Source organism: Trachymyrmex cornetzi, unplaced genomic scaffold (assembly GCF_001594075.2).
Source record: "Trachymyrmex cornetzi isolate Tcor2-1 unplaced genomic scaffold, Tcor1.1 scaffold637, whole genome shotgun sequence".
NCBI classification, from domain to species: Eukaryota; Metazoa; Arthropoda; class Insecta; order Hymenoptera; family Formicidae; genus Trachymyrmex; species Trachymyrmex cornetzi.
Window position 1 is genome coordinate 766,029 of NW_017299956.1, and position 11,995 is coordinate 778,023.

The 11,995-nt window shown below is 29.7% G+C and overlaps 1 protein-coding gene across 1 annotated transcript in view; it reads right to left on the reverse strand.

The window, feature by feature from the left end:
- Positions 1 to 2,604: 2,604 nt before the first annotated feature.
- Positions 2,605 to 11,995, reverse strand: part of LOC108766847 (uncharacterized) — a 10,791-nt gene continuing 1,400 nt past the window's right edge. The window contains 7 exon segments of the mRNA XM_018516377.1: positions 2,605 to 2,920; positions 2,998 to 3,161; positions 3,235 to 3,324; positions 6,603 to 6,811; positions 9,178 to 9,325; positions 9,534 to 9,911; positions 9,913 to 10,046. Of these exon segments, the coding sequence (XP_018371879.1) occupies positions 2,605 to 2,920; positions 2,998 to 3,161; positions 3,235 to 3,324; positions 6,603 to 6,811; positions 9,178 to 9,325; positions 9,534 to 9,911; positions 9,913 to 10,046 (1,439 nt within the window).

The following is an 11,995-nucleotide window of genomic DNA, read 5'->3' on the forward strand; positions in this document are numbered from 1 at the left end:
GGAATACTAAGCAAGTGTACCTTGTCAAAAGAAACTGTCGTATCTACACACGTTAATAAAACTGGGTTATTATCATTGCATTTGATTAAATGATTGGTATATTGAAATGTGGAGATGCACATTGTATTTTGAATACTGTATTTTCTTACGTATAATTTCCAATAAGATACGTTTAGTACTCTGTTCATGAATAGATTTTTTAATGTTGAATATTGTGAGAGTCCTTAAAATCATTTTATTCGGATCAGTAATATCTGTAAACCATGCAAATATAAATTAAAAAATTTTTTTAACATCTTCATAGTACATGAATTATAATATTTATCAATGTAACATGGCAAAGATTTAAGGACCAATATTGGGATATTATCTAGAGAAAATAATAATTTCCAATTTTCATGATCTACTCTTATTTCCCATACGTTTTCATCAGGACAATAGATTAATATAAAGGTAGATACTCAAACTGTAGAAATAAATTTTGAATAGAGTCTGCTTAAATTTTTAACGGCAGAAGAGTAACAAACTTCACAAGAATCATAATATCTGATGTCAATCTACTGATCAAATCTGCTACCAATCTGTCGATATTCTGCTAATATTTTACTTACAGTGATCAATAACTTTCTTATACATAAGTGATTTAGTGTGAATTTTTATACATAAGTGATTATGAAAGTTTGCATTACGCGATGTTTATTAGAAGAAGCGGAATAGATATTTATGACTATTTAGATAGAACATAAAATAAGGTATGATATTATAGAATAAGAGGACTAATTTTTGTGTGCAGTACATTAAGGAGACAGCAACTAAACATAAAAAATGACAACATGGACAAAAAAAGATAATTGCGAAGATAGAACATTGCGAAAAAAAGAGAAGTATTTGTCATAATATTACACACACGGTTTAAATATACAGGATGTCCCATCTAACTCGAACATCTGAAATATCTTGCTTGGTTTCTATGATAGAAAAAAATGTTTCAGATGAAAGTGGAAGGCTTCAAAGGGGACATATTTTGCTCATGTTGTCTTTTTTCTAGATGGAGGCATCAAAAAGATATAAAGGTCACCTCCCTTTTTTTAAATGAAATTGTATAATTTTTTTACGTAATATAATTCCTTCAATTATTCTACATACAAAAGTATTAAGGTAGAGATATAAAAGAAACCAATAATTTACGAGATATTTTAGATAATTAAAATATAATTATATATATTTTAATTGGTAAAAAAAAAATACATTTTCTTTAATTTAATTGGTATAAAGAAAATACATTTTCTTTAATTTAATTGGTATAAAGAAAATACATTGCTTATTTAAAAAATTATCCATTTTGTATATATTATATTATTTTTAAAAGTGAAATAACAATGACAGAATAATTAATGGAGGAAAATTTATTTTAACAAATGTTTAAAGTGATGCATCCATTAACTTCAACACATTTCTGTAAACGAGTAATGAACGATTCTCTGGCCCTCCTTATAACTTCCTATCTGATATTTTTATATGGCGGTTCTTATTCGTTTTCTCATATCTTCCGGTGTTGTAGAAATATCGTTGTAAACTTGTCATTGTAAACCATGTATTTTCTTTACACCAATTAAAATATAATTATCTAAAAATATCTCGTATAACTATATTGGTTTTTTAATATTTCTACCTTAATACTTTCAAATGTAGAATAATTAGAGGAATCATATTATTTAAAAAAAATTATACAATTCCATTTAAAAAAATGGAGATGATCTTTATAGCGTTTTGGCGCCTCCACTTAGAAGAAAGATATAACCAAAATACGTTCCCCTTGAAACCGTTCCTCTTTCATTTGAAACATTTTTTCATAAAAAGCGAGATATTTTAGATGCTCAAGTTAGGTGGAGTATAGACGACCTCGTATAGACGAATAATATTCCTAGACAAATAATTAAAGATTCGATATTGAATCGGTTAAATTATATTAATTCGCCACTGCGATTTTAATTCTTTGTGGATATCCAATATGAATTCTGATTAATTATTTGATTCACGTGATCAATAGTTATTTTAGTTCTTTATTATGATACATTAAAAAATTTATTTTATTTAAAAAAATTGTTACTTAAAAGGTAAAGAAACAAGTTTTATACTTAAAAATTCTTAATTATGAACAAGAACTATTTTTGCTGCAATCAAGAAATCTGTAATGAAATCCAAGAAGTAGTGAATAATGCGTTCTATCATAGTGGATAATGTGTTGTATCTGACGATATTCTTTCGAGTATATCCATCATTATAAAATTCTTACTATTTAATTATAATCTAATATAAAAATACTATTAATTCAGTTATAATTATTATGTTATTAATTATATTTGTATAAGCGAGATATAAGCACGCAATCCGAAGCAACATTTTGCGAAAAAGTAAAATAATAGTAAATTAAAATTACCTGTTTAAGAAATTTGTTCTTTCCAAAATATAAATATAACTTGAAATAGTTTGTTAAATTTGTTAAATAAATTGATAAACGCAGATATTATTACAAGTATTGTTTTACAGACAATAAATCCCTACAGCGGGCGCATTTATAACTATTTTTTATATGTATTTTGACTAATAGTCAATCGATTTTTTATAAAATTCTTGAAGTCTAAGTTCTTTCCGCAATTTATTTCTCACATTAAGATTGTAAGTGAATTTTGTAATGGATTCATTATTCTTAGAGTTTAGAGATTTAAATGAATAATATACTTTCTCAATTATCAAAATAAATAATGACAGGACCGTGCTGCCTGCTACAATTGTTAAAATCGGCGTTACATCGGTTATATCGACTGTAAAATTACCAATAAGGCCCTTCATTGGCATCTTTAAGGGATTCTTGTTTCGTAACTTATTTATAACGCCGTTAAGTTGAAATCGCCTCAAGCTGAAAATTGAAAACATATTTAAAACGTTTATTTTTTATAAGATAATGCTATAAACAAATATATACTTAGGACTTACTGGTAATTTATAAAGCTAGTGTAAGGACTCCCTTTCTTTAAAGTTATCGCAATATCCTCCATTCTTCCGGTATTAATATATACCAGCTGACACTGTATATAAATGCTCATATAGTTTTCGAATAATTCCGTCGTCAAAAACACCAAGTCCATTCGCTCGCAAATCTGTGTGCAAATTGGCATTAATCAACTTAGAAATTTAACCAGTTAATGTCATTAATTAAGTGGCATTACTAACTTTCTTGAATCCCTCAGACAAATTAAACGGTAAATAATACTTATTTTCCCGCGATTCGTATATTTTCAGTAATAAGGGGTCCTTGCTATACTGCAAAATTTACAAAATTATAATTTGAATAAAAATATATTGCGTTTTTCTTTCAGTTATAATACATAATTGGGATAGAATGGCTTTTTTGAACTTTTGCCCGTAATCCATTATGAGGATATAAAAAAGTTAAGAATAATATATTCTCTACAAATAAAATTAGGAGGGTATTCTATTGTAACAGATGTTATTATTGCATTTAAAAAAAATTGTTTATGAAGAACTCATAAAAATTAAGTACCTGGTTCTTTCTATACATTTACTAACATATAAACAATATGTAGGATAAAAGACAACAACATTTGTATAAAAAAGAAAATGAAAATTATAATCAGTTAACCGCTTTGAAATAATCGATAAAAAAAACCTTTATGTTTGGCTTCCATGATTGGGCCGGTTTAGCTCGACCGAAACAAACAGTTCAAAAAGATTCTTAATTAATATACTTTTGACTGTAGTAGACTAGAATGAAAGAAAAATATCGAAAATTAAAAAAATGATATCATTTTGAAAATTAATTTCGATTTTTGCAAACTTTTTACATCTTTAAAGGATTGTAAAAATAAAAAAAAAACAATATTTTAACGTAATCGTGATTGGAGACGGTAGACACACATGTGTTGAAAATGTACACACAAGTTGGGCTCACTTAGCCAAATTGATCTTGAGATATCATGGAAATTCGAAAAATACAATTTCGAGAAAAACGCTTTCAAAGTTTTTGCATGCAGTTTACACAGAGAAAATTTTAATTACTATTAATCAGCTAATCCAGGACCATAGAGGGGACTCTCCTCTTGCTCGAATATAACTCGCTAAACAGTTATTTCCTCTCGGCAATCGATTTTTGCTTGTTTAGCGAACTCACTCGAGCTCTGAACGATTAATACAAATAATATTTCGCGAGGACGTATATTTCGTACATTTTCAATAGTAAGGGGTCCTTGGTATACTGCAATATTAAAAAAATTTTAATTTGAATAAAAATATATTGCGTTTTTCCGTTTTCTAGTCAATAGTTGCTCCCATAACGCTCATTATTTTTAAGAGTGGCAAAAAGCCTTCATTAAATATTATTACTGCTAAGAAAGTGGGGATTTCTACAATTTTTGGTCTTGAATGAATGTGGTTTGGAGCAAAAGTCCTAATTAATAAATTTAAGAAGTCATTATTATTTTGCGTTTCTTTAAACATCTTTCTACTAAAGAATCTGATAAATCCTGATAGGGTAAGTCGGGGGAATACGCCAGTTGAGGGAATATGTCACTCATTGTATTTAACAATGATACCGATTAACAGCGTTTGCGTTAATGACACAAAGTTATTTACAATCGTGTGCTTAACGTTGTTGCCTAAGTATCAAGAATTTCCTTGCAACAGTATTGTATTTATGAGGTAAATATGACGGCATGATATACGAAAATGTGCTTCTTATAACTTTTATAGTGCTTTATGTAAGTTATTATTTAAACATTACACAATATTTAGGTCGATTAACTTGTTAATCTATTAGAGTAGGTGAAAATGAAAATATTCAGTACATCGTTGATTCATTTTCTTAAAATCATACTGTACAGACTCATCATAAGATGAAATGATGTCTTGGGGCAATATGCCACTACTTTTGTTGGGGTAAAATGCCATTAGTCATTTTCTCTAATATATAGGTATATACACATAACACAAAAAGTGGCATATTCCCCCAAGTGGCGTATTCTCCCGACTTACCCTAAATAAACTTTAATATCTTTAGCACTTTACCATTAAGAGGCGACTTGTCATGAATAAAACTTTTATGTGTATTTATGACTTCGGCTTTACGCCACTTGCATCAACTGTTTTTACTTGAACACTATATTCGTACAATATTTGTGTTACTGTTTATCATTCGTAAAGCTTTTGTGGTTATAAGTAGCTTATATTTCTTTTCTCATTTCTTGAGAACACGGCCTTTGTTCTTTTTCGCATTTCGAAGGCTTGTTCTCATTCTTTTTCCGACATAACCGACATTCTTTTTATTCATAGTAACTTCTTCATCATATATGGATTAACATCTAAAATACTCTTAAAGTATCGAACTCTATATTTCTGCTCAGATCTCGAAAACTTCTCTGTAATCAATCTTCATTTCATCTGCACTGCTATTATAATTTTCTTTTCGTGAATTTCATATCAATCATTATATTCATCAATGTTCTCGTTTCTCTTCTTGTTCCATCAATTACATGCTCAACAAAAATTACGACAGTATCGACTACTTTCTTTGAATATTTTTCTATAAGAGTAGAAACACCAAATAAAGAAGAAAACTATCTTTTTCCTATGTTCCATCGCTGAAAACTATCAAGCTGATTGCAATATTTCCGGTTTCTTCATTCATTTACTTTACTTCTGCTTTTTTAAAAATACAATCGTAATTACAGGCGCCGCTTCATATATATTTTCAAGGCAGTCATAACATTTTACAAGCTGTTTTTTGACCAATATTTATTAAACTGCAAAATAAATTCAGACTTTCTCTGCCAACACTCAAAAGCCACAATTCGACGTAATTTACGTTAATTTCGCACTTCATGTTATGTATTATGCACTTTTAATATGAAGAAATGAAAGGATTAACACTTCATTGCAATACTGCACTGCATGGAAATTTTAAAACCCAAGCCATGATTAGTGGTTTAAGAAAACTTTATATTATGTACTTTTGCAATTTTTACAAATAACATGGGAGGTAATATTGTCAAAAAAACGATAAAAAAATTTTCAATGCGAATTCTTTTAAAACAGTAAAGTCGATGTCTTCAGACACTTGATAATTTTTACCGATGTGACGACAAATTCTGTGCTCATTTCAGCGGTGTATTGCTACCTCGAAATTTTCGTTTCTTCTGACGATCCGCATGAACAAGTAAGATTATTTTACACAATTCAAAATAAATGATCAATTGCGTGCTAACGATCACCTTATTCAACGTTCGAAGCCATACTAAACTAAGAATCGAGAGAAAACAGATGTTTTTTATCAAGATCATGATCGATTCTTTATATTTTGAAGAATACCTCCTTAAGTTCTCTAATATGTAAAATTATCAAATTTTCTACAAAAAATTACTGAATTACTAAGCCTCATACTAAGCCTCATGTTGTATTTAAAAATTTTTTTGCTATAATCTCGAAATTGTTTTTATTCGCGAACGCTTTAACAAAAAATTCTATGATTAGTAATATATCATTGTTAAGCAAAGTAATTTTTAAGCTATAAGTAAGAATGAACTTACAAGAGGAATGTCGTATTCAGCGCTGTTTTGTAGAACCAGCAATTTGTAAGTGCCGTCCTCAACGTATCCCTCCAAAGTGGAAAAAGGCAGTTGAGCCGTATTGAGTGCCAAATAACTGATCAATGAGGCGAAATAGGTGGACAGAATTATTACCGACGAGACGTAAATCGAAAAAAAAGCCAGCCTCATCGATGATTCTATGGGAAATTCTGCGATCGCGTAAAATACATATATTTATTATTATATATGTATACACATATAACATACAGGGTGTTTCATTTTAAGTGATATGATCGATTATCTCTCGAATCGATTTTATTAAAAAATTTTTCGAATTCGATAGTTGCATGGCTTGAAGGGGGACACATGATGGAAATGTGGATTTGATCTTGAGTGATTTTGTCAAAATTAGATTAAGGTCATTAATTTTTTTAAATAAAAACCCTATTTTTTATTAAATATTCTTGTAGCTTATCTCGAGAGATTTCCAAAACACTATAATAAAGTTACGTTTCATTGAGTACTTTCCGATTTATCGAGCTTGAAAGTTACAGTAACGTCGGCATTATCCATGTACGCATACGCATGCGAGCGGGATTCTTACGTACGCGCGTCTCCGCGATCTATCCACACTGGTTGACATACGCTTACGCTCACGGAATTGAGTCCAATCCTTCCCAATTGAACGATTCAATTTTCCTCTTTTTTTTCGTATAGCTTTTTCGTTTAATTTTTATACATTATAATGGGCTTTTTCAAAACTTTTTTCAAAATGGCCGCTTACAGTTCAAATGAAATCCTTGATATTATTTGTGCTTGGTGAAGCTATGGATGAAATTATTATAGAGCAGAAAGATTGTATCGTAATAGATATCCGTTTAGACGACATCCAAGTGCAATGCAGATAAGAAGAATTTTATTACGAGAGATATCGAATTGATCTTGCCTTAGTTTGCCGGATCTTGCCTTAATCGGCCGGATCAGTGATCGTTCTTGCCTTAATTGGCCGGATCAGTGATGGATCTTGCCTTAGTTGGCCGGATTAATGATCGGTCTTGCCTTAGTTGATCGGATCAGTGATCGGTCTTGCCTTATAACTTAACAAGTACTAAACGAAAAGTAATTTTATTATAGTGTTTTGGAAATCTCTCGAGATAAGCTACAAAAATATGTAATACAAAATAGGGGTTGCCATTTAAAAAACATTAATGACCTTAATTTGATTTTAACAAGTTCAAATTTACATTACCATCATGTGTCCCATTTCAAACCATGCAACTTTCGTTCGAAAAACTTTTCAATAAAATCATCGATTCGCGAGATAATCGATCATATTAATTAAAATGAAACATCCTGTATATATAATATATATGTGCGTTCTATTCTGCGTCAAACATACATATATTGGTAAATATTGACATTTATCAACGTATTAATTACATAAAACGTTACCACAAATAATATAGAAAAATTATGCCAGATAGAAACATTAAAAAAATATAATAATTAAACGGCTTCTTCCACGTACACAAGTTAAGTTTTGTGCAAGATCATAAATTGATCGATATTTATTAAATTATATAGAACCAAACGTTTCAGTCTGTCATCAGACCATTTTCAATGGTATTACATAGATTTGTTAAAAAATTTTTACAATAATATTGAATATTAATAGATCGATATCATTTTAGTTGTCATTATACATATCATTGTCAATATTTAATTTATAATTTACAAATTATCCATATATAATCTTCGTCAACTGCATAAAATCATGGAAAGCAACAGTAAGTCTTATCAGTTAAAATGATTCCCATCCTCTGCACTCCATGCAAAACATGTCTGCTCTAAATTATCAGTGTAGTTTATAATTATATTATCCTTAGTGATGATTTTTTATTATCATTCCAATAACTCGACGCACCATTACCTGATACTGACAATTAATAATTTATAATTCTTAGTATGACTCCCTCAATTAATTAATTCAAAAAACTTTCTAATACCTAACGTAAAATTATTAAATTGTATCGTAAAACTTCGTAATACCTGCGTAAAATTATTAAAATGTATCACCAATTGTAATGCATATAATATCGAAGACATATTATACTTTCGTTTGTTCGCTTTAACGTCTATACAATTAATGTGTGGAAAGCTAGGACAAACTGCGAGAACTGTCTCGTATGTTCTGACACAACGTATTTATATCTTAGACTAAAGCGACATTATGTGATTTCAAAACAGCAATATCATAACATGTCGAGCACGGAAACATATGCTTCTGGAAATTTCTGTGTGTCATTCTGCCTGTTTAAATCTTTTTCTTGTTTTTTGATAAAAATCATTTCAGATGTCAGTCTTTTGAAAAGATATTGTTCTTTATCCATAATTTTTATATCATCCCAATTGAAATTGTGACCCTTATTCATATGATGTTCTGCTAAGACAGAACTGCAGTGTTTTTTATTTTTTATATCTTGTCGATGTTCAACTATACGTGTGCCAATCTTCCTTTTAGTTTGGCCAACATAAGACACGTCACATTCTTTACAATTTATCTTATAAACAACACCTTTTTGTTCATTCGTGTTTAATTTATCTTTACCCAATCTGAAATCCAGAATCTTTATCGTGAAGTTCATCACTTTGCTGAGTTCTATCAGTAGTAAACCAAAAAATCCGTCCATCGTACCGTTCTTCAGCGAGACTAATGGCGAGTTCTTCGAGCATTTATGAACAGAATTGGCAGGTCAATTTACGTCTATAGATCTATGAAGTTATCGTTAAATTCTAATATTGATTCCATGACAAATTCTGAGGCAATTTTTTTCATGCTGCTTATTTTTTACAAGGTTGTCGCTTACGATCTTTTCTAAATCGCAACGTTAAACTAGCGCACGATGGAGTTCGACAAAGATGAAAACTTACATTTACAATCGTCACGCGTACAACATCACCAAACATGTCGCTCCTCCTGGCGTACAGATTTTCTTGCGTTCTCAGGATCAGACCTCTATCAGGAGACCATGTAGCCAGATCAAACGTTCTAGTATAGTTATCGCCAATGGCATACCACTCGACTAGAATCGGGCGATTGTAGCACAAGACCAGCATTTGGGTGCTAATGTCCACGTTAAATATGTTATTGGCAGGATGTGTGCAGTAGTCTTTAAGAGGGTTTCCAAGATGCTGAAGAAACACAATCAACCAGATAGGGAAAGAGATGGGTTTTATGCCCTTTGTAGTATTTGCGAATTCGCACATGGTCTCCTCGGTGTCGAGCAGAACGACGAATAAGGGCATAAGGGCAATAAGGTCCGACATTCTTCTGGTAATCATTGTATTTACTCATCAAATTTGAAAAAGTTATGGACATGATCATGACTCGCTGCCGTGAAAGTTCGCGCGACAATGTATGCACTAATGGCGTCGTTTTTAAATCTGCAATATTTGCATAAAAAATGCATATTACATTTTACTTAATATTAGTATTAGATATAATTTTGTAGGTCACAACTGAGATGATGACATTCAATTTTTAAATTTAATTAATTTTTTATTTAGTTACATTTTATTGAATTTAATAAAATAAAGAAGAAAATAGTTTTAAAAAATTAAGAATGCAATAATTTATTTGTCGAATATTTATTTAGCAACAATTTTTAATTTCTCTCAAAATTAAAAAATATTTAATTAGTAGGTATCTTTATAAAATTTTTTTTATCTAACACTTCGTGCGTAATTATTTATTTTTTAATCAAATAATGTTGAATTATTTAGTAACATATTATTGATAATCATTACATCATACAATAATTCATTAATTTATAATTTAACTTTGTTATCCACAGATATTTTATACATTAAATAATATTGTATAGAACTAATTTGCACATAAAATTCTGATTCAATGTTTCAAAAATTCGCAGAAACTTTCTTTCTGTCAGCTGGCTGAAAGTGCAATATGAGAAATGACAGCTGGAAATTGTTCCCGGTACTTACCGTAATTATCAGATTGTATGAAAATAACACATGACGTGCGATAATATCTATGGACGTCGTTAATTAGTTGAAAATAATTATTAGTGCTTATTTCTTCTGTCAGCGATTTGATGCCCAATACGAAGAAGAGTATCGCACACACAATCGATAGCACCATTATATATTTCATTTCGCAAAGTATAGGTTTAAATTAAGAACTTAAACAAACGATCACCAAGTACAAAAATACATATCTCTTTTGTTCAATTGTACACTGTAACGATAAATAAATAATTAACAATGAATTGAAAGCATGAAATTATCCATCGTATGAGTTAAAACGAATATAAAAATAGAGAGAGGTACAATGCGAAATCGGTATTTTAATTCCGAAATCTTAGTAAGAAATAACAATGAATCGCGGAATACTTTATTAAAAAGCGTGACTATTACTGCTTGGCGCGAGGGTTAAAGAAAAAAATAAGGGTATCGCGATTCAAGATTGCGAACGCATGACTGAAGAACGGTCATCGTAAACGAGAGTTTATCGGTTCAAGGATCTAGGAGTGGGTGCAAAAGAGTGTCACCAGGTGATGTGCGGCAGCATTATTACAAATTATATGGAGCATTATTACAAATTATGCGACGATACGACATTTATCGCGGCAAATTATTAAACAAACTAATAAACTATTCATCACTGTTTAGTTCCCGCTACCAGCATTATTCATCTGTGCATTGCTCGATATTGCTATGTCATTTAAGTGACATCTTAGTTTTCAGTTCAATATATAAAAAGATCAATACAAATTTAAATGTGCATGTCTCGCAGAAGAATTGTAGCGCTGAGCAGAGAAAGATGTCTTCTTGGTATGAATAATGTAATGTATCATTTAATTTATTGTAGCGGATTTGTTAACAATTTTCAATAAAAATTGAATAATTTTAACAGGCATGTAAAGGTATATTTAAAATAAAAAAATGGCTTTAGGATGTTCTACCTTTCTCTCTCGATAGAAATATGTTTTTCTTAACTCTTATTTTATTTTAGTGTTAATACATGGTAAATTTCACTTTTAACGTAATAATTTAAATAATTATATACACTATCTATATTATAATCATATTATCAAGCTTAAAATACAAAATTGGTAATAATATTAATACTTAAATATATTACAATAAATATTATTATTTATTTAAAGTTATTTTAAACAACATGTATATTATACAATGAGGGTAAAGGAAAAAGTTTAGATAATAATTAACTGGGACAAATTTACATTCACACATACGTACACATACATATACGAATGGAAAATTTCTATTCATAGAGGAAAAAAAAGGTGAAGAAATTCTCTTCCTAAAAAGATGTATTTTCTTTTTTTTTTCTTAGTAAATTAACTTAA